Below are 26,754 nucleotides of genomic sequence, written 5' to 3'. Positions count from 1 at the left end.
CGTAATTATAAGAATTTCATTGTTGAGGGCTAGAACCTAGAGTACCAGATAGGGACAAAGAGATGATTCAAAATAATTCCTAATCGTCTTTCTCTCATAAAAGTTCACTTTTCAACTTTCTTGCAATTTTAATTATTGTCATTGTTACTACAAATCAATCTAAAAACCCCCCTTTGCAATTTATTAATTAATCCTAAATTCATTGAATTGTTTCGTTGAAATAAGAACAATCCCTGTGGATACGAATCTTATAAATTTTATTACTTAACGACGAATTTAGTTCACTTGCTAAAATTGTCATCAAATTATATAATAGTAAAAATTATAAAAATATGATATTTTGAAAATACTCATCGAGATGAATCCAACAACATCTTATATGCTAATATTTATTTTTATTTATTAGTAGAAAAATAGAGTCAAAATAAGATGTGTGAATAATATATATAGTCAAAATGACTTACTCATTTTAGGACGGATGAAGTATAACTCTACTTTGTTTGGTACCGTAAAATACTACTCTACCCGTTCCAAATTTTAAGTCACTTTGAGAAAAAAATTTGTACTCCTACCGGACACAAATATAAGGAAAAAATTGTTTACGCGGTGTTTAAGAAATTTAGTTAAGTGTAGTTAATTTTCTTAATTTAATGCAAAACATGAGTTAAATTTATTATATTACCCTTTGAAAAGTGATTTATGCCTCGAGAATCACATAAACTTTTGAAAAATGAAAATAAGTGTAAACATAAAACCAGACGATAAAGCAATAAGAAAGTAATTGAATTATACCCAAATTGTATAAATTACAAAACAAAGCATTCGTAAGAGAGTTCCTCGACTCCACCTAACCTAGGAAAAATAAATTACAAAAGCAGAAAGAAAAGAACCTTGTTGGCCTTGGAGTTCCTTGGCCTCCTTGCCTTCTCATTAGAGTTTTCCAACTTTATAGTGAATATTGAACAGGTCTCAATATTTCTGAATGAATAATAGTGGAGGAAGGAGACTCTATTTATAGTTTTTCAGCTGGGTTTGAGCTTTTTCTACGATCCATCGCACTCATCGTTGCCACGATGGCGTGTATTTTCGCCTCATCGTGGACACGATGAATCCTATCGTGGTGCGATGGAAGATCTTCTCAGGATTTTCTGCGTATTCTTCAAATCATTATTGTGCCACGATGACAAGCCATCGTGCCACGATGGAAAAGATTTTCTGCAGATTTTCTTCAATTAAACCACCTTCTCATCGAGTCACTCCGAGATTCATCGTGGGTACGATGGTTGCGCTGCCTTATTACATTTTTGCCCTTCTTTGATGCTTTTTCCATTTTTCTTGCTTCTGGGTCTTGTAACTTCATTTTTTCAGATATTTGGTTGCTTTTGAGCTTCAATTATTACTAAAACTACTCTAATTGACTACTAAAAATATCATATAATTGGTTGCCATCAATTATTAAAAAATCTTTTAAATTACTTTAAAATCATTATCCAATACATCTCCTAAATTTCTTTTACTCTAATAATGTAAACAAATTAAATTACATTCTTAAAACATTGATAAAATAGGCTAATGGAGTAATAAAATACGGAGTAACCATTATTTTAACTTTAAATTACAAATATCTTAAAATAAATACATTAACTTTTACTTCTTTGGCTTCTGCAGAATTTTTTTTAATAAAAGGTTAAAAAAAGGGGAAAGTTTATCTAATTATAACAGATTTATCTAATAATCTTTTACTAGTTTTCTAGGATTGGAATAAAAATTTAGAATAATTGAGAAAGGAGGCAGAAGATGGGTCCATGAATGAAATGATTTTGTTGATGGAGGCGCTGCCGCCGATTCAATATGCGGGCCTGTGGATTCCTGTGTGTCCCTTTTATCTTGTGTTTTCTTTCCTTCTTCCGTTCTCAAATGTTATACTGCATTGGAAGAGTTTCTTTTTAGTTGAAGTTGATTTCGGGATGATTTTTTTTTCTTTCTTGAATAGCTTTTTAATACAAACAAATCCAAAATTAGAAAGCTTATCCTTAAACTAATCCTGAATGAAGACATGAGACAAAATTTCTCAAAAAATAAAACTTCTTTAAAGTATCCAAGAGAAATCGTCTTGCCAACACTTCATTATTCCACTCTAATACTCTCATAAAGGATCATTGAGAGTATGAGTGTATGATAGAGGTGGACCCTTAGACCTATTATGATTCCCAAGGCTGTGTGCAATCCATATGTTGCGTATTTTAGTTTTCTTAGAGACGTACTGAGTTAATGAAACAACTTCTTCAATATTTATACATGTTCTATTTGCCAATGCTTGTTTTATTTTCTTCACATCGTATCCAAAATTACATGTGGTAAAGCAGGGATTATCAAAAAAAAAAAATGTGGTAAAGCAGGCTGCTGCAAAATAATTTGAGTTTCAGCTACTACTTCATCTTCCGAGTCAGATGATAACACCAACATATCTGAATCTACAATCAATGGATTATTTTGTGCGGCATCAATATATAACTGCGCTATTTCCCCTTTCAAAACTTCCACAGAAGCACTATAATTAAAATATTTATCGTTCTGCCTCTCAGAAGTAGTAACCATGATTAATATGTGTCGACATATCCATATTTTGCAGTCATGTAAGGCATTCTCATATGACTTTGTTACATTTACATAGTCGTTTTACGATACTCCATTTGATTTTGACTATAAACAAAAGAAAAACGTATTTTACATTCATTATTTAAAACATGTATTTGGACAATAAAATAGTCTAAATACATATTTTATACAATAAACTTAAAAAGATACAGGGAAGTGCGAAAAATGATCATCTTAATTAATTAGTTGTGATTACTACCATAATCAAATGACATTAATTGAATCATTTAATTTGGTTTGAGAGAAAGAAATAGGAAAGTGCGAAAAATATGGAATCCAATTAACGTATTTGGCCTATAAGTTCTTTCTCGTAAAGCACTATTGCTATCATTCCCCCGCCTTACTACCAAACGTAATAACTAAAGAGCTAAGAGTATGCCTGTCGAATACATTAATTGGTTTATGTAGTTTTCTCTCTTCTCTTTTTTTTTTTTGGCACACACTCTCTTCTCCAATTCTTTTTCTCGAACCAAACATAACACACGCTTATTATTTTATGGGAAAAATTAACATGTGCCCTTAAGACACTTGTTAGTGTATAAATATAGTAATTTTGTATTGAAAATTGTGCACTTTATCTCATTAGAAGTCAAAAATTGTGTTATACAAGATTTAATTATTATTTCAAGTATCCTTAACATATGTCTTTACGGCACATGTTAGCATACACTTATTTTATTATTATTATTATTATTATTATTAGAATAATGCTAGCAACACACTCTTTAACAAACACACTCCAACACACTCTCTTTTATTGGTTGAAATTCACATGGGTCCCATAAAAAATGTGGACCCATATAACTTTTATGGGACCCATATAAATTTTAACCAATAGAAAAAAAGTGTGTTAAAATGTGTTTGTTAAAGAGTGTGTTGCTAGCATTCCTCTTATTATTATTATTATTATTATTATTATTATTATTATTATTATTATTATTATTATTATTATTATTATTATTATTATTATTATTATTATTATTATTATTATTATTATTACATTACATGTGTAAAAGTACAGTACTTAACCGACCAGGAATACCAACACGTGTATGTCTCATTTCACCTGCTGGTCTCTATTGTTTGCCATTACCATTAGATTATTAGATTACTGTTAAAATCTATCCATTTTCTTCATTCCATCAATATCTGAATTCTTAATCTTCAATTCCTTTTGAACTGTGACAAACAAAATGGGAAGAATCTTTGTTGTGGAGCTGGAGGGTAGGTCCTATAGATGCAAATTCTGCAAAACTCACTTGGCCCTTGCTGATGATCTCATCTCTAGGGTAGGTACCCTTTAAATTTTTTTCTCTTAAACTATCAAGTTAATGCTTTTTTTTTTTCTTTCTTAAATTGTTGCTGGAGCAATTATGACATTAGTGCAGTGCAGTTGCAAAAAAAATACTAGTACATATAGTTATCTATTTTGAGAGAATTGTAAATTCTTATTCTTATATATACATTTTCATGTATTTGAATATGAACATGAAATATTATACCAATTTATATTTTGTTAATTTAACAATCTTATGTGAGCTTAGCAAAGATTTTCAAATGCTAGTTAAATTAGATAGCTGATGCAATTTTGAAGTCAATTTGATGCAATAATTGTTTCTTGAGTTAATTGGGATTATCTTAGGCTTTTTTTTTGTCCTTAAGATAGTTGCTACTAGAAGCATTATTCATGCCTTGTTAGCTATCTTACTCTACCTTGCTTGCAAGTTATGCACCCTTTTTAGAACTCAGGCCTTCTAGTAGCTCTTCCATTTTTTTAAGAATCGGTATCCAGCCTAAGGACCGACTAATCTGAGAGATATCAATCCCACTGTCCACTAAGGATGGGGGCGGGGGATGGGGGGGCATTTAAAGTCAGAGATTCGCGAAGCTCTCTATGGACTGACTCAACACAAGAAATGGCACCTGGAGGAAGCTCTACCATATTTTTGTTTTGTTTTTGACACAAAATATTAGATTAGGGGAGGCACACCTTGTGCAAGGTCCAAGAGGACCATCAACCTCATTGTGGATTTACAATACTGTTTATGGATAACCTACAAAATGCTGAATTCCGAACTTGAATGCAAGTTGACTTGCAGGTGTGAGCAGAAGGTCCAACCATTTGTGCCGGCCGCAGTTGGCATATTTAGCATATTGTTGGTTCGTAGTTACCTTTACTTCTCTGATAAATGATAAAGAATGTTAAACTTCTACTGTCTTCTCTGATAAATGAATTTATTACCTCTTCCAATGGCATTCATAGTCTATCTGTTGATTTTGCTTGCTTCTTTGCCAGTACATAAATGCTCCAAGTTTCCATATACTTTGCTAGATTATTGTATTATCCTAATATTTTTCTATTACTCTTCTTTCAGTCGTTTCATTGCCGGAGGGGAAAAGCATACCTATTCACTAATGCGTGAGTACATTTCCGTTCTTATTGGATAATTCTTTAGTCACTAAAATCAAAATTTAAGATACTGTTGTTTCAAAACATAACAAACTTTTTGTGACTCGTGTTATGAAATACTATAGATTCATACTGTTAGTTAATAATTGCATCCGGCATGAGATACTACTACTAATAATCCAGAAAATATGATAGTCATGTTCTGCAATAGTCATGTTGACATTGATGGTAACAACATAGTATCACCGAAATAGTATAATAAAGTATGATCTTTTCTTGCTTTAGTAGTTGCTGCTTCTTCATTCATGTCTGAATTCAGATACAATTTATTAAGCACGATAAAACGACCACATTGTGAACTAGCCTAATCTTTCTATGTTATTGGCACAAGTTTGACGTATGCTTTGAAATCACCTGAATAACATATGAGCTGGTTTGAACTTGCAGCTGTTGAAAAGAATAATAGCAGGTGCACTGTTACATTGTGGCTGTGCTACATCTAGTCATGGCCTCAATGTTACATCTATGTAAATTTTGTTACAAAAAGGTTTAACTCTTAGGTTTATGCCAATAAATTTATATGCTCGCTATTCAAAGCAGGTATGCTTTTACATTGTGACAGCTGACATATACATTCCTATGTTTTAAAATCGTTAACCGCTTCTTGCTTCTCTTGTTAACTAGAGACTATTAGCATGTCGAGTTAAGAAACATGAAAGATTAAGACAAAATGACTACATTAGAAAGAATTTGTAGTAGAACTTGTAACATGATATCTATGAGCTAATATCTATGTAACATATCTTGATCGCACATAAAGTCGACAAAAATTTGGGAACGTGTGTTGTCATTATTAGTTGATACTTGATAGTGTCACTAGCTAGACCTTAGTATTCTATATCCTCGATGATGTGCTTATGTTTTGATGTTGTGATCCAGTGTGAACACCACAATTGGAACACCAGAAGAAAGGGTGATGCTTTCAGGATTGCATACTGTGGCCGATATCTTTTGCTGTTGCTGTGGTCAAATAGTTGGCTGGAAATATGTAATCCTCTTTTTACTCTATCTATCTAGACTTCATGTAACTGTCTTGCAGATGAAATCTCGTAGAATGTCTATGTTCGAGGAATAATCCGAAGTTACTTATTTACTACTTCCGTTCCTTTTTCTAATCTCTCTTTACAATTTTCACCTATATTAAGAAAAGTAGGTATTGTATTTAATGTGTCCGTTTTGTGTATAGATATTCCTAAAATATCCTCTTGTATACGAATGTGTTCAACTCTGACTTATACATTTAGCAGTATTGATTAAGGATATATATGAAAAGACTTAATACTCATTTTAGTCCTTCACAATTTTCTGACGGCCCAATTGAATAAAACTCAAATTAGTCCCTGATATTTTCAAACCAGGGACAAATTAGTTCCTTTATTATAACAAATCAGGGATTAATTTGTCCCCAGTATAAGACAAATTATTTTCATCAGGGACTAATTTGGATTTTATTTTTGTTAGGGACGGAATTGGACCGTCGGAAAATTGTGAAGGGCCAAAATGGGTGTTCACTCATGAAAATAAATAAATATATCTAGGACCAAATTTTTGACCAAAAGGGGCTTATATTTAAGGACAGAAGTAGTAGTTGTTTGCTTATTCTGCACCAACTTCATTCTGTAGTTCACAAGTTTTGATCCTTCTAATTTACTATTCCTTCTAGGAATCTGCACATGAGAAGAGTCAGAAGTATAAGGAAGGGAAGTTTGTTCTTGAAAGGTATTTTATTTTAATTTTATGAACTTGGTTAAGACAAATTAGTTTCACTTCTTACTTTTTTAATGTTTATACTTATTGTGCATATTCTGCACATGTTAATACAACAGAGGAAGGATTGTTGATGATGTTGATTTCTCAACTGAATTCTTTATTGATAGTCATGCCAACATGAGTGATGGCGAAGATGCTTAGCATCTTGAAAACTTATAGTGGATGTGGATGGACTTGTTGGATCATGAGAAAGGATATTTCACTGCTTCTGTATATGAATAGCAATAATAATGGCGACCCGAGAAAATGTCCTTTAGAAAGAACTTGTTTAGAATGCTTTTGTTTATATGACAGAAGCGAAAACTCAGTGGTGTGTAAATTATACAAAATCTCTTTAGAAAGAAAGAACTTGTTTAGAATGAGATTCATATTTCAATGCTCCAAGAAACACTAATAAACTATCCACCTTTGCTTCCAAAATTTACACCAATCTAACTGATTCTGATTAACTTGATAGGCTTTATAAATGCTTAACTAACCAAGATATGAAGTTTATTTCAATGGAGAGTTTGCATTTTATTAGATATACAAGTAGTTGATAATTAGGGAATAGTTGGTTCTATGTATAGTATGTAGTCACTTGATGTAAGGATAACTTTTCTCATTTGTATCATTTCGCTATCATCTTCAATATGCAACCAATATCAATGTGTTTTCGTCTATCATGGAAGTTAGTATTGGTTGCGATATAAGAAATGAGCAAATTTTGTTAAGGTCTCATGTTTGAATTCTCTCGGTGCCACTTTATGTGTTAAGTCGGTCAATATTGAACAATGCTCTAACTTTAGATAGACCTTCGCTAGTGAATGTTGTGATTGATGCCCCTCGAATTAGTCGATTTTTGGCCAGATACCGAGTCTTGAAACAAAATACGAGCAAATTCATTGTGACAATAGGGCCATTATATGGTTTTCAACGAGATAAATTCTCTTCCAACCCCCCTTGATTCTTTTTAACCCCCGAAATTTTAACTTTGTCCTTGCAGAAAAATTCGGTACGCAGAAACCAAATTTTTTCTTAGTGCAAATTCAGAAAAAATTCTGTAAATAGAAACCGAATTTTTTTTTTCAAGGCAAAAAAAATCGGTAAACATAAACCGAATTTTTTATACAAGGGCAAAAACGGAAATTCAATGGGTAAAAAAAACATGGGGTGGGTAGAGAACTTATCTTTCAACAATCCTTTGATAAGTAGGGCCATTATACAGGCCTACAAAACTCCTTTGATTTGTAGGGCTTATTCACTGAAAAGTTGTTATCTGTGAATAAAAAATAGATGTTTTCTCTTCCCCCCTCCCATGAATCTTTTATACCCCCCAATATTCCAATTTTGCCCTTGCAGAAAAATTCGGTTCGCAGAAACCGAATTTTTTCTAGTGCAAATTCAGAGTAAATTTCGGTATTTAGAAACCGAGATATGTTTTCAAGGCAAAAAAAAACTTCGGTTTCTACGAACCGAAGTTTTTTCGAGGGCAAAATTGGAAATTCAGGGGGATAAAAGATTCATGGGGGGTGGGGAGAGAAAATATCTAAAAAATAAGAAAGATCATGTTCATAGTAGTGTGGCTTTCCATATTGCATCTGAATCAACCACAAAAAGCACTAGTACAAATTTTGTTGGCATTTGCATAATCTGAAAAAATTTGTACTTTGAAGATCTGCCTCAGAATTTTTAAAAGCATGCAATTTCTTATAAAGGACTTCAGACTATGAGTGGAGTAATCCATGATGTTGATTCTGTTGCTATCATGATGTTTGGTAATCATGATGACTTTATTAAAATTACTGTGAACCAACGTAATAATACCAAACATAGAAATAATATAAGGATCCGAATCCTCTCTTAGCGGCATGCTAAACAGTACTTTCCGAGATACTTGTTAAGCATACTAAAAATAAAAATAAAAAATAAAATTAATGTTGATAAGACCATTTTTTATACTTTCAATGTATTGAATACACAAAATTTTCATATTTACTATGTTTAACTAGTGTCTGTGTCTGTGCTAGAGGCACTGTTTAACATTTTTCTATTTCTAATTAGTAGCGGCCTAAAGCACATTTTTAAAGAAGAAAATTGGGAGGGGAAACTATTGGACCAAGATTCTATGTCGTCAAGGAAAATCCGCATTCACAGAGGGTCGGCATGCTTGGAGCTAGACGACGCAAATTCCATGTTTGAAAATTTCAAAAGTATAAGAAAAATAAAAAAAAATAAGATCTATATTTTCTATATTGTTAATTTTAGGGTAAATAGTGTTATACCCCCTGCAAAATAGGCGAGTTTTGCGTTACCCCCTGCAAAATATTTTTTTGAGATTACCCCCTGCAATGTCAAGATTCTTTGCGTTACCCCCCTGGTTCAACAAGTGGGCATATGACATGGAAGAATCTTAACGTGGCATGACACGTGGAAATTAATTTATTTTTTATTTATTTTTAATTGCCAACTCATTAATTAATGTGGGTTTTTAATTAAAAAAAAAAAACTTAAAAGTTGTTATATTTTTATGAACTTATTTAAAAGAAAGTTTTTTTTTTGACTAAAAGTTGTTATTATATATATATATATATAGAGTCAGGATCCGTTGACACCAACTAGTTTGACATCAAATGTTACACCTCTCAATAACGTTTTAACCGATATAAATTTTATAAAATCCACCGTTGGATTGAAAGTTTACATCATATAGATCATTTGTGTAAAATTTCAGACAAATCCAAAATCATTTGATATGCTATTGAGACACATAAAGATTAACGGCATTTAAAAAAATACAAAAACCGTTAATTTTGATGTATCTCAATAACATATCAAATGATTTTAGATTTATTTGAAATTTTACACAAATGATCTATATGATGTAAACTTTCAATCCAACGGTGGATTTTATAAAATTTATATCGGTTAAAACGTTATTGAGAGGTGTAACATTTGGTGTCAAACTAGTTGGTGTCAACGGATCCTGACTCATATATATATATATATATATATAAAATTCTTATATATATAATAACTAATAATAGAGTAAAAAAAAACGAAGATGAAAAAAAAAACTAATAATAATAATAGTAACAAAAAAACTAATAATAATAATAGTAACAAAAAAACTAATAATAATAATAATAATAATAATAATAATAATAATAATAATAATAACTAATAATAATAGAGTAACCAAAAAAAACTGCAAACACATAGTAACGCAAGAACAATCGCTTTGCTCTAACCCCCAAATTGAAATTGAAAACGAAGAACAATCGCTGCATATGAACGGAACGAAAAAAAAGTTTCTTTAAATAAAAAAATTTCTTTAAAAAAAAAAGTTTCTTTAAAAAAAAGTTTTTTTTTAAAAAAAAAAGATTTCTTTAAAAAAAAGTTACCGTAAAAAAAATTTCTTTAAAAAAAAAAGTTTTTTTCATTTTTTTTTAATTAAAAAATAAATAATTACTGAGTTGACAATTAAAAATAAATAAAAAATTAATTAATTTCCACGTGTCATGTCACGTCAAGATTCGTCCATGTCATATGCCCACTTGTTGAGCCAGGGGGGTAACGCAAGGAATCTTGACATTGCAGGGGGGTAATTTCAAAAAAATATTTTGCAGGGGGTAACGCAAAACTCGCCTATTTTGCAGGGGGGTATGACACTATTTACCCTTAATTTTAACATGCTGATTTCCTAACAAATAACAAGAATCTATTTTCGAAACAATTAGGTAGAAAGTAATGCACATTGATATTGGTAGCTTCTTTGCATGATATACATCTCTTCAATTTCTCCAACTAACTTTGAGCCGTTCATGAATCCCAAATAGCATGTCTCCTGATTAACACAAAGTATGTTTGATGCAACTTTTTTTCTTCTTCGTATAAATCTCCTTCACTGAAAGTAGTTTTATTTGATAAATGTCAAACACTAAGGGCTTGTTTGATTTGGTTTTATTTTTTAGTTCTTAAAAACACTTTTGCAAACCAATTTTTAAAAACTATTTTTGAGAAAAATGATTAAAAAAATCTGTTTGGTAAACTCAGTTTTAAAAATGGAAAACTAAAAAGCTTGTTTGGTAAGATTATTTTTAAAATATTTTTTGAAAAGTAAATTACAAGCATAAAAATTGTAATTAAACAAAGTAATACTAGTATATGTCGGTTCAAGCTTTTAAAAACTTTAGACTTAAATATGTTTTTGAATTCTGTGCTAAACTTTGAAATTGAGACTCAAAAACATATTTTGTGCAAAGAGAGCAAAACTGCATTTAAGCCTTTGTAAAAAAAAAAAAAAAAACCTAAAAAATACCTTTCCGTAAATAATTAATGTGATATAATATTATTCAATTATTATCTTAAAAAAAAAACCTAGAAAAGTATATATATTGGTGGTTTGAGCCACAGAGTTGCGAAAAGGGAAACAAAACAAAACAGATCGAGTTTCTTCGCTAACTACCTTTCTCTGCAATTCATCTAACCCTACCTAGCTATTAGCTATTCGCTTCTTTACACAATCTCTATCTCTTCGATTTTCTAATCCCTTTCATTTTTCAAAGTTCATTTTGCAGGTTACTCTAATGGGGAAATCTTCTACTTCACTCAAACACAAACATTCCAAAAATTCCTCAAAGGTAGTATTACTAATCTCTTTTATCTAATCACTTTCTTCAATGTAGCCTCGTTAATTTTTGTTCGGATTCAATTTTTTTTAGTTTCATGTTTTTCTTTTCTATTTAATTTTTGGGGAAAATAATCAAATTTTAATATTGCTTGTGTTTTTGTGAACTCAACTGAAACTTTGTTTGTGATATTCTCTTAAAAGCTGTTTTTTTAATCCCTTTTTGTCGTGTGTTGTGGTGCCAGGTATTTTTTTAGGGTTTTAGGGTCTATTTGGATTGTCTTATTTGAACTTTTCTGCTATCATAAGCACTTGCGAGACTGTTTAGAAGAGTTTATGGAAAGAACTCATGACCATAAGTTTTTTAGCTTATTTTCATAACTTATAGCTTATGAAAATAGATTATAATTTATAGTTTAGATCTATGAAGCACGGACACAGATACGTCGAAACCGATAATAATTTGAGAAAATGACAAAATTCAATATAAATAGCTTATACATAAGCACTCATATGATAATCGTTTATGGTATTAGCGTTTAATTAAGTTGTTTATTCAAAGATGGCATTAATGTGTTGAGTTTTTTTTGTTTGATTTGGTTGTTGGGTTTTCCCACCTGCTGAGTGTATAATAGCTTGTTGAGTTGATTAATTTAACTGAACATGCATTTTTCTATTTGTGTCTAATTTATACTTAATTTGGTGGTTTAGTCTAAGTCAAGCAGTAAAAGTAAGAGTAGGAAACATAAATCTAAGAAGGTTCGTCGCTGTGAGGTTTCTCTTTCTAGTTCAGACTATGATGATTCCAAAAGCTTGGATACATCGTTGTCCTCTAGTTCTGAAGATAGGTCTAAAAGAAAAAGGGACCGGTCTCGCACAAGAAAAGATGTGAAAAGTCGTAAGAAGAGGGCTCGGAGACGTTCAAGCAGCCGTGACAGCAGCGAGGACTCTGTCTATGCTAAGAAAAGAAAAAAGTTGAAGAGGAAAAACAAGTATGATGAGAGGAAGGAGAAATCGCGTAGGAAGAAAAGGGTTAAGAGAGAAGCAAGTGTTAGTTCCAAAAGCAGCGAGTCACGAAGCTGCTCACCGTGTCTGGGTGGGGTTGATGGCAATGATAACATTGAATACGAGAGCTCCAGGGGAAGAACGGAAAGAAAGGAGAAAGACAAAAGAAGATCGAGGGGAAGAAGTGGAAGTGAAAAGAGTGGTAGATATAGGCCTAGAAGTTGTTCACCTTGCGGTAGTCCCCGTGGTGAATGTAGTTATGAAGGGACTGAAGACAAATATGTGTCCGAGAACAAATCTAGGAGGCTCCGATCAGTTATCACTGTTGCAAAAGAGGAGGATGAATCTAGGGAATTGTCTATAAATGAAACAAAAGAGGAGATTGTAGATGATCTTGATTACCCTTGTAGAAGTAATGACAGTAACGATGGGGGAACAAAGAGGGAGACGGATGATCATACACATCCTGCAGATCATACACATCCTGCACCAGAAGAGGTATCAAGACCTGAGGATGAGACAGAAGATATGAATGCTGATGTTAACTTCACAGAGCCCAACCGTAGAGATATGAGTAGCCTTAAAGTTTCTAGTGTTAGGACAAATGAATCTATAAAGAACGAAACAAGTGATACTTCTGGTGCTAATCTGAATGATGTTGATTTGGAGTCAATTCTAAGACAAAGAGCGTTAGAAAACTTAAGAAAATTCCGAGGTCAAGTTCAGTCTGCTGCAAAAGCTTCTGAACAGAAAAATAAAATTGTCAGCCAAGTGAAGCAACCAGTATCTGATAAAGAGGAACTGGTTCAAGATAAACCTAATATCAGTGATGTTGCTATAGCGACAAAATCTGGTAAGCAAACACTTGTAGAAGAAACTAGTTTGCCTGTTGGGAGGAGAAATTTAGTAGCTTCTCCAAGAAACAGTGGAAGGAATTTGAACGTGGACAAAAACATATCTGGTTCTGCTAAGATTCAAATAGCTTGTGCACCAGAAAAGGTGATTGATGCAGACAACCAAAGCAAAGTAGTCACTGAATCCACTAATACCATTAAGGGCAATTTGGATTCAACCCCATCAGAATCTTGCCATGATTCACTTCAAAGTCGCTCATCTCTAAAGCGATCAACCGTGTCTGGACTTCCTCATGAAAAGTTGGTCTTAGCAGAAAGTATTAAAAATAAAGGTAGCAATGATAATGTCAAAGACATTAGAGGAATGCCTTCTGCTGGGGGTAAACCTTCTATTGCTGGAACTACATCTTCTATTGATGGACCTACATTTAAGCATAACAACTTGGATAAAGGGCAAGACGGTGCCAGTGATCACTCTCAGTTTCAATCAAAGCAAACATCTGATTTGCGGGAACCTTCCTATGCAAAATTGCCGGTGAGTGAGGCTGATGAAGAAAGGAATGTGGCTAAGACTGCCCAATCTTCCATCCAGATTATTAATAGCAGTGGCAGAGAGGTTGACGGGTCACATGATGCTGCTACCCTCGAATCAGGCTTTAAAAGTTCATCAGTAGAGAATATTTCAGGCAAAGCACAAGATGAATCCAACCAGGGATCACAGTTTGAGCAGAAAACAATGACTGTGATGCGGGGTGGTGAATTGGTACAGGTAAGTGTGTGACAATCTCTCTTACGTATTATGAAATTCATGTCATCATGGGGAGCCATAAAATACTGTACGCAAACGATTTCTTTCCTTGTCCTTTTTATTATTACTACTAATAATTTATGATGTTCAGGTTAGCTACAAGGTCTATATCCCTAAGAAAACCCCCGCTTTGGCTAGAAGGCAACTTAAGCGATGATCTTATCCGATGAAACTTATGAAGAGGTTATTTGTGGTTTCGTACATGTATGAACTCTTAAGCTACATCAATTTTCTATTAGCTGTATTTCATTTAGGTAGACATTGTACGGTAAGGTGAAAGTAATCTGTCACACGAATAATGGTGCACCCATGGCAACACAAAGAAGAGTTGAAGACCCTTCAATGTTTTCTGGCGGAACATGAAAACCTTGTGTAAGTCTACTTTTTGTGTTGCTCCACTTGGAATTTTGAGTTGCATGCAGTCATACAATCTCGGGTTGAGGATTTGGACTATTCGATCAAGATCGGATGGTTCTCGTTTTGATTTTGTGTATTAAACATGTTTTGATTCTGTGTATTAAACTCATTCTGCAAAGTTGGAATTTCCTCATAGCTAATAGTTCACAGGTCATGATTAACTTCAAGGTTTACTTTCCTGAGTATGACTAGGTGACATTTATAAGTCTATTGGCAATAACCAATAATAAACTCCAACACCGACTATTTTCTGCAAAATGAAGAATTTCTCCAACCCTGACTATCTTAAAAATAGCACAAAAAAATAATATTAACTTACTTTTAGCGGTCTTTGGTACAACAAATATTTCATTTGATCTGATTATAATCTAAACAAATATATATTTTGAAAGCTAGTAGTATAATTATATATATTTTTAGAAACCCTTCAAAGTTCAAAGTAATTTTTCAAAATAAATAAGAGTATTGTTCTATCAATCAACATTTTGAAGTGATTTAAGGTCTACAGGGAGATTTGGATCCCACTTAATATCATACTATTATATGCTTATATTGTCAAAGATCTAGTCTAGTAATAATGGAAGAGATAGAGAGGATTTATTCTCAGCTTCACTATATAAGAGCTCGACATTTATTTATGATGTAATCTACATCACATAAACAGATATTAGTAACTCATTATTTTGAAAAAAGGTTAAACACCTTTTTTAAACTCTCTGGAGAAAAATTGTGCTTATAATCAATAGTATTATTTTAAGATGGAATGAATGAGGTTAATCAAGAGAGTATTCATAAATAATTTTATAATTCTTTTTACCAAGTACGAAGTAAATAGAATTGCAAAAAAAATAAAAAAATAATAATGTTTAATGTTTGTTTTGATCAAGAACCCTGATTATCACTAAAGTCGACTATGATTTTTATGGGAAGAGAGTTTTGAAAATTTAGAGTTTATTCGAGATATAAGTAGAGATTGAGTAAAATTTATGATGGTTAGAAGAAGTAAAGAGTCTGGTTAAATTTTCACTTATATGAGTCTTTTTGGAAGAAAAAAAGCGAACACTTTAGCTGAAATGAGAAATCAAATTATAATCTAATGACTTGAAAACACCTAGAAAATAGCACCATCTTCAAGTAAAAGCAAGACGCGTCGCTGAACACCTACGAGCGAGTGAGACATGTTATAGTCACTTCACCCCAATAACGTCTTTTCACTTCTACTCAAAGTACACGTCAACACGCACTAACTATTACAAGAAACAATAACTATTCTAAGATTTCTTTCTTCACACAACATTCTCATATCACTACAGAACATTCAAGATGATGAGCATATACATGTTAACAACACAAAGCTTCCGTCCTCCATAAACACACTCCCATTATAGATTTGAGTAACTTCACAAGACAACGATTCTTTTTTCTCGTCATTAACAATAATTAACCTATATTAAAGAACTTATAAAATACATATGGTAAACTCTTTTCTTCAGCCAAATTTTTTCCTACATAAAAAATATGAATCGAACTTCTAACCAACTTAAAAAGTCCAAGTTTGCCACTTATCAATTCACTATTAGTGTTGAGTGAATGACAATTACATTAAAATAAATAAATAAATCAAAGAAAAAAAAACATTAAATACAAAAAAAAAAAAAAAAAGAAAGGAGAAAATAGCAACAATAGCGTTTTTGTTGCGAAAGAAAGAATAATAACAGCGATGGTGTTCTCTTCTAACCCTTTGGCGCTAAGCGTACCCGAACCCGCCTTCGAATCATGGCTTCGCGACACCGGCTATCTCGAAATCATCGACCAACGTACCTCCGACGCCGCCGATGCCACCGCCGCAACAACCACCATCAACTCCTCTCCATTAGTACCCGCCACTTCTTTCTCTTCTAAACTCCTCACCCTCTTATCCTTCATCACTCTCAATCCCTTCACCAAACTCACCGCCGATGATTTCTCCTCCGATACTCCTTCTTGGTCACGCTCCTTCATCGGTTCCTATTCTTCTTACTCTTTCCCTTCTTCGCCTTCTCAAGCTCGCTTCCGTGTTCATGAAAATGTTAAACGCTATGCTCGTAATTATGCTTATCTCTTCATCGTTTTCTTCGCTTCTGCACTGTAAGCACTCTTTTCGTTCTTTTTATAATCAATTATTTGTTTTTATTGTTTGCTTTCATTTTTTTAATTTAATTGCAGATTTTTTTTGTATCTATAACTGTGTTTAGATTTTGGAATATGAAATTTTTCTGTATCAATTATTTAGTGTTTATCATTATGTTAATACCAATTGTTTTGGGTATTAACCCTCTAGTTCAGGGGGAAGGGGCCCGATAATCCAGAGTTCGGATTCGGCCGAGGTAAGTAAAGACTGACCAAGAATTGTTCCCACCATAATGGAACTCTGATTCTCTCAAACGATTTGTCCTAGAGAGAGCTCATTAGCCACTTCAATGTCTTGGTTGTTAATGCCAATTTAGTCTCAGAAATAATCATGAAATTGAAGAAAAAAGAAATCATAGTATTAGGTCCTGTTTGGATTGTATTATTTGAGTTTATCTACCTTACATAAGTTTCGTGACACTATTTGGGAGAACTTATGAAAACAACTTATGACAATTTTCATAAATGTTTTTCAGATTATGCTCATAAGTTCTCCAATATAGCTTATGGAAACAGGTTGTAGCATATATAAAAATATTTTATCTTTTGCTATAAAAAAAGCTTATGCAAGCTTATACACAAGTGTTTATCATGATAAGCGCTTGTTCTATAAGCCGCAAATGCCCTACTCCTTTTTTTGACAATTTCAGGCACTGAATTGACTGATATATGTATAGGACTGATGTGATCGATGATTTCAATTTTTGGGTTATTTTGAAGTATGGTTAATTTTTAGAATGAACTTGTTTATACCTACAATTATGTAGGTTTACTCTATTTGGGTATTTTTTTTTATTTGTTGTGAATTGATGTATTTCTTGGATGTTGTTTGGTAAAATTGTGTTTTGTTGTTTTTGATATTTGTAGGTATAAGATGCCACTTGCTCTTGTTGGATTAATATCATGTTTGGCATTGTGGGATTTCTTCAAGTTCTGTAGTGATAGATGGGGATTGGATCAGTATCCTGTGGTTCGACAGTGTTTGCTTCGCATTGCCCAATTAGGTGAGCATTAGTAATTTCTTTAAGGAGGAGAATATTTGTGCTATTCTGCTTAGATTTTGTTTATCTTTGCTTCTTTTTTTATTGCCTAGCCTTAGTATATGATGATATCAATAATCAATAATAGAGTAACAATTGTTAGTTACTGTTAATTGAGATTCTGTTACAAATTATTTGTTATTGGTAGTTTTAGTTTGTTGTTTCTCAACTCTATAAATACCATTGTGGCATTGTATCAACTCAATTCACTATCTTTTAATCAATTACCCTCATGGTATTTGATTTGTTACAGATGAACTGATTTTCAAATGGCTTTACTAACACAAAACATGATTTTTCTATAGTCTTATTGAGCATGTAACAATAGCATCTAGTAGGCATGAATGTCACTCAATTCATGATGTGCAGACAGCACATGCCTACTAAAAGCATGAATGTCACATCATGTAACAATAGCATCTAGTAGGCGAGCTTTTCGATTGAATTGAATGCATTATCATTCCACCTTGCAAAAAGAAGGGAGAAGAAATTCACTTGCTTTACCCTTTTGCATGTGTACTTTTTTTTAACCTGTTATGTACTTAGTGGCATGATTTTTTCATTGAAGTGTTTTGGGCTGAATTCATATGGCATATGTTCTCTGTGTATATATTTTTTCTTTTGTTTTTTAATATGATGTGTGGTGCTTTGCTTATGGATGCTGGAAAGATATCTCTAGCTTGATGTTCATAAATCATAAGGTTAATTGCAAACTCATGTTTCTGAATCTCATCTTTTGCAGCAACAGCAGTTATTCTAATATATTCCCATGTTCAAATGGCTCTCTTTTGTGCCATGAGTGTCAGCTATGCAGGTGAGTCTGCATTTGTAGTCAGTCTCATACCTTATTGCTGTTATTAGTGGATTTTTAACTTTTTGTTTATAAAATAAATATGTATGTAGGAGTGATACTGCATGCTGCATTTCGGAAGTTGACCCCTGCAAAGCAATCTTCTCAGGTCAGAGGTGGATAGTTAGTTGATCGAAGAGGAGTGACATTCTTGCCATTATCCAGCATATCATTATTCAGTGATTAACGAGGCTTTGGAATGGAAGATAGTAGTTCTTAGTTCTTACAATGTAGAAGTGGACATAACTTTGGTACAGAAGATTATGCAATGTAGAATTCAGAGAACAGGTATAGGCTTAGGTTTTGAATAAAACCTCCCTTCCATTGCAAGAGCAGGGCTATGTGGTCTTTCTGTTGGCGCTGTTAGTCTCTAGTTTGGTGCTTTTCTTTGATTATAGTTACATGTTTAAAGAAATGGTTTCAATAGTTATACATTTAAGTTAATTTGATGGCTCAATTCACATTTTAAAAAATGATAACACCAATGAATACTTTTGACTTTTGAGTGTGTCTTATGTTAGTAACTTCCGAGACCAAGTTTACTAATGAAACAGCCAATATTTTTGTAATTTTGATACATTCAATTAGCAATTGAAGACAAGTTTACTAGTGACAATGTCTTTACATGTGATCAAAATGAATGTTTACTCTTTAAAATTTTGGGCAAAAGTGGTCCATATTTTATTGATAAATTGCAGTCCTTGGTTTTGTAGGTTACTTTTTTTTTTGAGAGGCTTGTTGTAGGTTACTTAATCAACCTCATGTCATGTCTGTAACAAAAAAAAAAAATCAACCTCATGTCATTTTTATGTGCTGAACAATGTTGTAGGTTACTTAATCAACCTCAAGTCATCTTTTATGTGCTGAACAATTAGAATCCTCGTCCCTTCTACTACTTCTTGACAAATAATTGTACAAACTTCCATAGTACAGTACTATTTATCAGGAAATATTTTTCGGTAGTGTAAAAAAAATTATACTGAAAATGCATTGAATTTAATCTTCAACAAGACTAAAACAACATAGTTAGACTAATAAGATGATATTGAATATTAATCACATAAACAATCCTCAACCATGAAACAAATGTCCCCAATTACCCTTAACTTATGATCCACACACGTTACATACATTTTACATCATAAATTTTATATTCAACTCAAATTTATTTTTTCTTAAGACAGGAGTCTTATGTTGTGGTGATATTCATGTATCATCTATGTGTGAGTCCTCATATTAATTTGTCACGTTATAATTGGTGAGTTATTTGGTTGTTTGATTAGTCGTTTTCTTAAACTGATAAGATGATATATATGCTAAATTGCACTTAAGACAATGATACTCCTTTTTTATCAAGTGACTATGGTGAGAAAGAGAGTTTGTTTATCAACCGCGGGTTTCTAAACTATTTCAAAGATTGTTTGATGTTGAATGATGAACTACTATATAATAACAAGACATTAAAAATAAACGATAGTAATAAAGGAAAACAAATAGATATATAAAGACTTATTTTATCATTGAAAGAGATAATATAATGTGTTAGTTTTTCCTATTTTTTTCCTTCCAGGTGAGTCAATTTTTGAGTCATAAATGAGTTGTTGTGGATTGTTATTATTGGGGAAAAAACATGTTGAGTTGGTCCACTCCTTTTCTCACTTATCCCATAATCAGATGTACATTCCTATAGTAATTCAACCCTAAAAAATGCAACACAGTTCATGACTCTGTGATGGGCAAGACTCTATAAATTGAGAACATATTCACTTTGTTTCATGGTCACCAAAACATACTTTCTCTCTATTCATAAAATTACACCATCGAGTTTGAGTTAGAAAATGTTTGGAATAGCGAAACAGAACAGTTGCAGCATCAACAAGGAGCTTTTGAGATTTGGATCCTCTTCAATTTTTTCTCTCAAGTTATGTTGTAGTAAACGTAGCCATTATAATTCAACTTTTGACATAGCAATGGCTGGAGGTTAGTGGTTTTTAATCTTGCTTCCGCTTTCTAGTTTAAACGTGTTGTTTATGATGTATAACATGCTTAAATCAATTAGAAATCAAATAATTTTTTACATTTGGTCTCAGAGCTTGACCCGGTTGACAAAAATTGACAACTCATTTGACTTACGTGGAATGCAAGAAAATAGGAAAAACTAAGGGTATATTTGCAAATTCACAAAATTGAAGGACCGTTACCGTAACACAAACACAGACTTCCATTTCCATACAGGAAAAGCTGGACTCGCTCGCGTTTGGAGGAAAAAAAAAACACGTTTGAGTGTTTTTCCCGCGAAACCAAACACAGTCTTATTTATTTACTTTATGAACAGATGCATTTCAAATTTCGATTTTCACGTCACGCTTAAACCTAACCCTCATATCTCCCTCCAAAATTCCCCTTTCGCGGAACTCCGACACCACCAATCCATCGGAACAACCATGGCGTCAACTTCACACGGCGGCACTTCTGGTCGTATAAAGAACTTAACTTCCACCTTCGGCTCCGATATTCAACCACTCGTTGCGGTAACTCTCAAACCCCCTTTTTAGAGTACTCTTAAACATTTTTTCGTGTTTGCAAGTAAAATTTAAGCAATTTATTTATTACTTATTATTTTGTTACATTTTTATGGATTTTTATTAGGAAATCCGAACAACAGTGGGTGTGATGAAGGATATTGCAGTTCAATTGGAAAAAGACAATCTTCCAGACAAGGTTTTTCTTTTTAGGGTTGAATAAATTTTTAATCCCTAAATAGGGCATTTTGATTTTAATGGATGTTATGTTTTTGTCCTCCCAAAATTTTTCATTTTGTTTTTGGTCCCTAATGACTAATTTATGTTCATGTTAATGTCAAAATTATGACAGTTTTATGTTCAATATATATGTTAACAAGGTATTAAATAGCGGTCGCGTTAAGGTTTTCGCGATTTCGGTCATTAAGGATGCTGCGTTGCAAATTACGGTCGTCGCGGTGTGAATTAATCACAACTTAAATTAGAGATGAATGTGAAGTTTGAACTAGAAAAGAGAGTTAAAAGGAGATAACGCTTTGTAATTTATGTTCATATTTGTACTAAAAATGTGATTTTTATTCATTTCAATTGAAAAAAACGGAAGTCTCTACCTACTAGCATTTTGTTGCGGCCGTAATGGCGTTTCGTCGTGGCCATATCGGTGTGATTTATTTTCACTCTATAAAAACGGTAATGGTAGCTACCTATACTGTTTTGTCGCGGTCGTTTTCGCGGTAATGGACCATTTTTTAAAACCTTGTATCTTAATCTTATGTCCATCTATTATGTTAAACTTACGTATGTCCATATAATGTTCAAAAAATGTCAAAAACATGATAAAATTATGTCGATTAGGGACAAAAAAACAAAGCAGAAAATTTTGAGAGGACAAAAACATCTCATTTTTGTTTTTAGGGACCAAAAACTTAGTTGTATGTGATTGATATTGATGGGAAATTCAAGTTGTTTTATTTTTTGGTTTTGGAATATTGTTCATATAATGAGTGAAAAGTGAAAATCATTTTAGGTGAAGGAGACGGAAGATGCTGTTGTTGAGTTAGTTGGCTTATCTGAACACAGTGTGCATTTTTCATCTGCTGTTCAAGCTTTTGGTAATAGATACAAGCCTGGAGAACAGGTTATTGAATCTCATCACTTATTATCATTTAACTATTTGATAAATGTAATATTGAATAGTTAGTTAGATTAGTTTTCAAATTTGCCAATGTGGGTTGGTCCAGTTGGCACATATCCCGCAAGGGTGTGGGTTTAACTCCTGTCTGTCAGTGATGGGACCTCATTGGTGGATAATCTATAAGCACATTTGTCGGCACTCTCTGAGCATTAAGGTCTGTCTTGACCCTGATGAGCCCCTAAGACTCGACTCACCTAAACTTTATGTAATAAAAAAAAAGTTACCATTCTGTTATGTATGTTGTTTGATGACCTTATCAATCATTTGTCTTTGTATATAAACTCCAATTACTATCAATAATAGGTAAGTTGTTATGTTTTCATATTTGTTATATTAACACTAACACTAGCCTTTCTACAAACACTAACTTTCCTTTTGATGTTGCAAATATACAGTTGACTGATTTTCATAAGGTGTTGGAAGATGAAGTTTTGCAGTTTAGGGCCAATCGAAATTCAGATGTTCAAAGAAATCCTTTAGTGCGCCAATTTAAGGAAGCTGTATGGGTATGTTTTTTGTCACTCTTTAAGTGTTGGGAGATTCTTACTCCTCCCCCTCTCCGCTCCATTTTCCATCCTTGGTGTTATTCAGTAGTTTAACATGTCTATGAAGTTTATTTTCTTATTTCTTTTTTGGTTAGTACTCAATGAACTTCCCTATTTAGTTTGTCTAAAATTTGTGTACTATATTTTTTTTTTTCCAAATACCTTGTTCATAGATTCATGCAATGAGTAATACTGGTATTAACGATTGTGAAACCTACCACTCATCCAGAGTGTTCTCTTTACCATTGAGCGCCGGCGGTGATTGGCAAAAGTAGGGATGTAACTGCTCTCTTTGGTTAGAATATATTCTTGCAATGGCATAAGTTGTCACATTGCTTTACAAGAGTAGGATCCCAATCAACAGATACATACTTTCCCACCATTTGATATGTTTATATCAGATTTATGTTTTCATTAATGCAAATTTCAGAATCCGTTAATTGCAATATATATTATGTGTGTCTTGTGTCACATTCATGTGAGTATGTGATCTTGTACTCTCTCTCTCTCTCTCTCTCTCTCTCTCTCTCACACACACACACACACACACACACACACACACACACACTCACACCAACACACATGTATGTGCTCTTATGTTCTGAGAGGGGGAGATATTAATTGAACAATCAACAATGGTTTATGCCGCTGTAATTTTCTGTGTGACATAGCAATAATTTCTTTTTACGGAGTACTGTCATATTTCCAAGTTCTTTCTGCAAAACTGTTATTGGTTCAAGGAACAATCTAATTGCTTGTTTATCTTTGTCTTTAGAAAGTGCATCACAGCGGACAGCCAATGCCTGGTGAAGAGGAGGAAGACATTGTAATGACTAGTACCCAAACTAATATTTTGAATTTTAGTTGTCCAGTGAGTGGAAAGCCTATTACTGAGCTTGAAGAACCAGTTCGCAGGTACTACATGAATCATTTAAAACATCGCTGTTTCTGTTTGTGATGCTTTCTTTTTATATTAATAGTTAGAGTTATACTCCCTCCATTCCTTTTTAAGTGTCGTTTTAGCATAAAACTCTCCAACCAAGATAGTGGATTGTTGGAGTTTTATTCCTATTCTACCCTCATTTTGAAAAAAAGAATGTAGTTTTGAGAAAGAATGAATTAATTTTATGGAAAATGTGAAGTAGGAGTTATTGAGAGAATAAGGGTATAATTGACAAATTGTAACTTTAAACTATCAAAACACAGTTAAATAGGAACAAAAAAATTCTTCTAAAACGACACATAAAAAGAAACGGAGGGAGTACCTTTTTATGTGTTGTGTTGTGTTGTTTTTATTCTAAGTTTGCATAATTTGATTGAGTAAATTCATTTTCATCCTGATTTTATATCTTGACATAAGTAAATTTGTAAAGTATGCATGTGTAGTCATTCACTTGGTATGCTGAGTGTGGAAATGGAAAAATAATTCTCAGGCGGTATGAGAAAATTGACTTTAGAATTACAAGTACAATATCTGTTATGTAATCATAAGTTGATCTTATTTATTTACCACCAATGTCTTAGAAAATGCTTGTCGGAATTGTGACTTAAAGATATTCAGGATTTAAAGCCTAGTTTCTAGTGGACTATGGCGGTGTTTTTAGAATCAGTGTGGCTGATGTATCAAGGATTTAAGAATCTAGGATACAGATTATATTGTTTTAGGTTCTTTCACCTCCCCTCTATGATAGCAGTCTGTGTTGTCAATAGCCTGCTATAGCGGAATAGCGTAGCAGTGGTAGGTTTGGCGTGATGCCATTTATGTTCCCTCAAGCCGCCTTCAGCAATAGTGGTTGTAGCTGCCGCAAATTGCGGAAATCCCGCTATAGCAATCTAGACTCACTATAGTTGTGCCTAATGGATATGAGGAGTTGGAGGTGGAAATACAAGAGTTTTGTATCAAATTATGAACAAAATAATATTAATGTGGTGGAACTTAGAAGTGAAGATGAGGCAGACGCAGATGCAAATCATACTTTTGATTACTTTTAGATCTTGATTTTAATGGCTTGTCATTTTGCTTACTTTTAGAACTTGATTTTGTCAATTTGATGAGATGTCATTTTGATTACATTTAGAACTTATTTTGATGGGAAATGACAAAGTTAATTATAATTATTAAGTATGATTGTCCCTTTAATTTTGTGTATTTATGTATCTCATTGGAATTTATGTTTACTTTGTACACCAATTTTTAGTCTTCACAGTAGCTGCCATCCTGCTATCCACTATACCGCTATAGCATTTTTGTGGTTCATCACGATGCGCCGCTATCTAGGATTAACAACATATTATCAGTAGGGTTTAAATTGGTTGGCTTTGGGTTAAACTGTTGAAGGATGAAAAACTCGCATTTTTCACCCGTGCCTGAACTCCAATAACTATTTTGTATTAGAAAAAGAGAATTACTTATCAGTTTTATTTATAGATTTGCATGTGTATTTCTATAAAGGGATACAACATATCAATCCAATACTCATTTCTAAAAAAAACCTTCCTCCATGTATGACTTCTCTCTCCAATCCCAGTGCTGACACATGTATGCATTTATGTTTGGGTGTACATTAATTAAGCTACCTGTTAACTACTCAAACTTGGATTATTTAGTGCTTGATTTAGTATTTTGCTGCATATTCTATTGTATGTAGTTAGGCAATTCAATAAAATTCCTGGATTCTGGTAAACTACAAAATTAAAATTCAAAATTTAGCAGGCTAGGAGTTTTCTTACTGTGTTTGCCGGTGAATGATGATAATGCTTCATGACATGGCTGATAAACTACACCTTAAATACTCGTTAAGTTTGCAACTAGGTAAGCCATGAGAGACAACACAGCTATAGATAGTACAACTAGACTACGAGAAATCAACTCTAAACATGGCATATTTTGCTGTGAATTTTATCACTGAATAGAAAGAACAAAACTATTTTGTATAGATTTCTGAACCAATTGGAGTGATAAGACAAGTAGAGACGTGAATGAACAACAGAATTTCTTGGAATACAAGAACAGGATGAAAATTACAAGAAAATTATATAGCATGGAATAAGATATTACTGCTAGTTTTGGAACCACCAGTTGTATTTGTTAGTCCTTAGTATCAATGATGTTTTACTTGTTTTGTATTAGTATGGGATAATATATTACTGCGAGTTTATGTGTTTTCACTGAAACGCATGTTCTGTGAATGATCTTGTGAATGTATTTTGGATATTGATATTATCAATATTATTATTATGCATGTAACTGATTCTCTGTTTCATTGATGCAGCATGCAATGTAGGCACATTTATGAAAAGAAAGCGATAGTGCAATATATCAAGTCAATGAATAACCGTTCTCAATGCCCAATACCGGGTATATAGTTGTTTTTTTATAACCTTGTTTATTTTTTGTGACGGGAGATAACCTTGACATTGATTACCATTGCATTGCTTTTTAACCAAATCTTTCTGTACCAGGTTGTCCAAAAGCGGTGGATGTAAATGTGCTGGTACAGGATCCGTCGTTGGCTGTGGATATTGATGAATTGCGAAGAACGAGCAACAAAGAAACTAATGTAGAAGATTTCACCATGCTTGATGAAGATTAATGATTGATAAATCCAACTGGTGATAAGGTTTAGTCTGTACATTTTGATAGTTTTGGACTTCAACTTGATGACTTGTGTTTATGTTTTATGGCAAGTGTTTGTTGAAGTCGTTTCAACTTGCAAATTCGCATCATAGACGAAATGTTAGTAAGCTAGTGGTTATGTTATTGAATGAATCTCTGCTTTGAACTCCTTCGGTGTCTCGTAAGTTTTTGTGACTTTGTTTTTCATATCTCATTGCTCAATCTT

The 26,754-nt window shown here is 32.9% G+C and overlaps 4 protein-coding genes across 4 annotated transcripts; all 4 read left to right on the top strand.

Annotated features, from left to right (window-relative positions):
* Nucleotides 1-3,713: 3,713 nt before the first annotated feature.
* On the top strand, nt 3,714-7,318 carry LOC123895131 (protein yippee-like At5g53940). Its single transcript, XM_045945346.1, has 5 exons — nt 3,714-3,947; nt 5,034-5,077; nt 6,008-6,116; nt 6,792-6,847; nt 6,955-7,318. Exons 1-5 carry the CDS (start codon nt 3,852-3,854, stop codon nt 7,037-7,039), a joined length of 390 nt encoding a protein of 129 aa, XP_045801302.1. The 5' UTR covers nt 3,714-3,851; the 3' UTR covers nt 7,040-7,318.
* Nucleotides 7,319-11,251: 3,933 nt separating this feature from the next.
* LOC123895129 (peptidyl-prolyl cis-trans isomerase G) lies at nt 11,252-14,764 on the top strand. The gene is made up of 3 exons (XM_045945345.1): nt 11,252-11,520; nt 12,219-14,135; nt 14,266-14,764. The coding sequence occupies exons 1-3, from the start codon at nt 11,467-11,469 to the stop codon at nt 14,329-14,331; spliced, it is 2,037 nt and encodes a 678-aa protein (XP_045801301.1). The 5' UTR covers nt 11,252-11,466; the 3' UTR covers nt 14,332-14,764.
* Nucleotides 14,765-16,249: 1,485 nt separating this feature from the next.
* Nucleotides 16,250-19,263, top strand: LOC123895128 (PRA1 family protein H). Its single transcript, XM_045945344.1, has 4 exons — nt 16,250-16,718; nt 17,628-17,764; nt 18,543-18,614; nt 18,704-19,263. The coding sequence occupies exons 1-4, from the start codon at nt 16,312-16,314 to the stop codon at nt 18,772-18,774; spliced, it is 687 nt and encodes a 228-aa protein (XP_045801300.1). The 5' UTR covers nt 16,250-16,311; the 3' UTR covers nt 18,775-19,263.
* Nucleotides 19,264-20,862: 1,599 nt separating this feature from the next.
* LOC123895127 (E3 SUMO-protein ligase MMS21) lies at nt 20,863-26,694 on the top strand. The gene is made up of 7 exons (XM_045945343.1): nt 20,863-21,181; nt 21,300-21,371; nt 22,200-22,310; nt 22,763-22,873; nt 23,688-23,827; nt 26,185-26,270; nt 26,375-26,694. Exons 1-7 carry the CDS (start codon nt 20,978-20,980, stop codon nt 26,503-26,505), a joined length of 855 nt encoding a protein of 284 aa, XP_045801299.1. The 5' UTR covers nt 20,863-20,977; the 3' UTR covers nt 26,506-26,694.
* Nucleotides 26,695-26,754: the final 60 nt, after the last annotated feature.

Source organism: Trifolium pratense, linkage group LG7, assembly GCF_020283565.1.
Source record: "Trifolium pratense cultivar HEN17-A07 linkage group LG7, ARS_RC_1.1, whole genome shotgun sequence".
In the NCBI taxonomy this organism is placed as follows: domain Eukaryota; kingdom Viridiplantae; phylum Streptophyta; class Magnoliopsida; order Fabales; family Fabaceae; genus Trifolium; species Trifolium pratense.
This window is presented reverse-complemented; position numbering and strand designations above follow the sequence as displayed.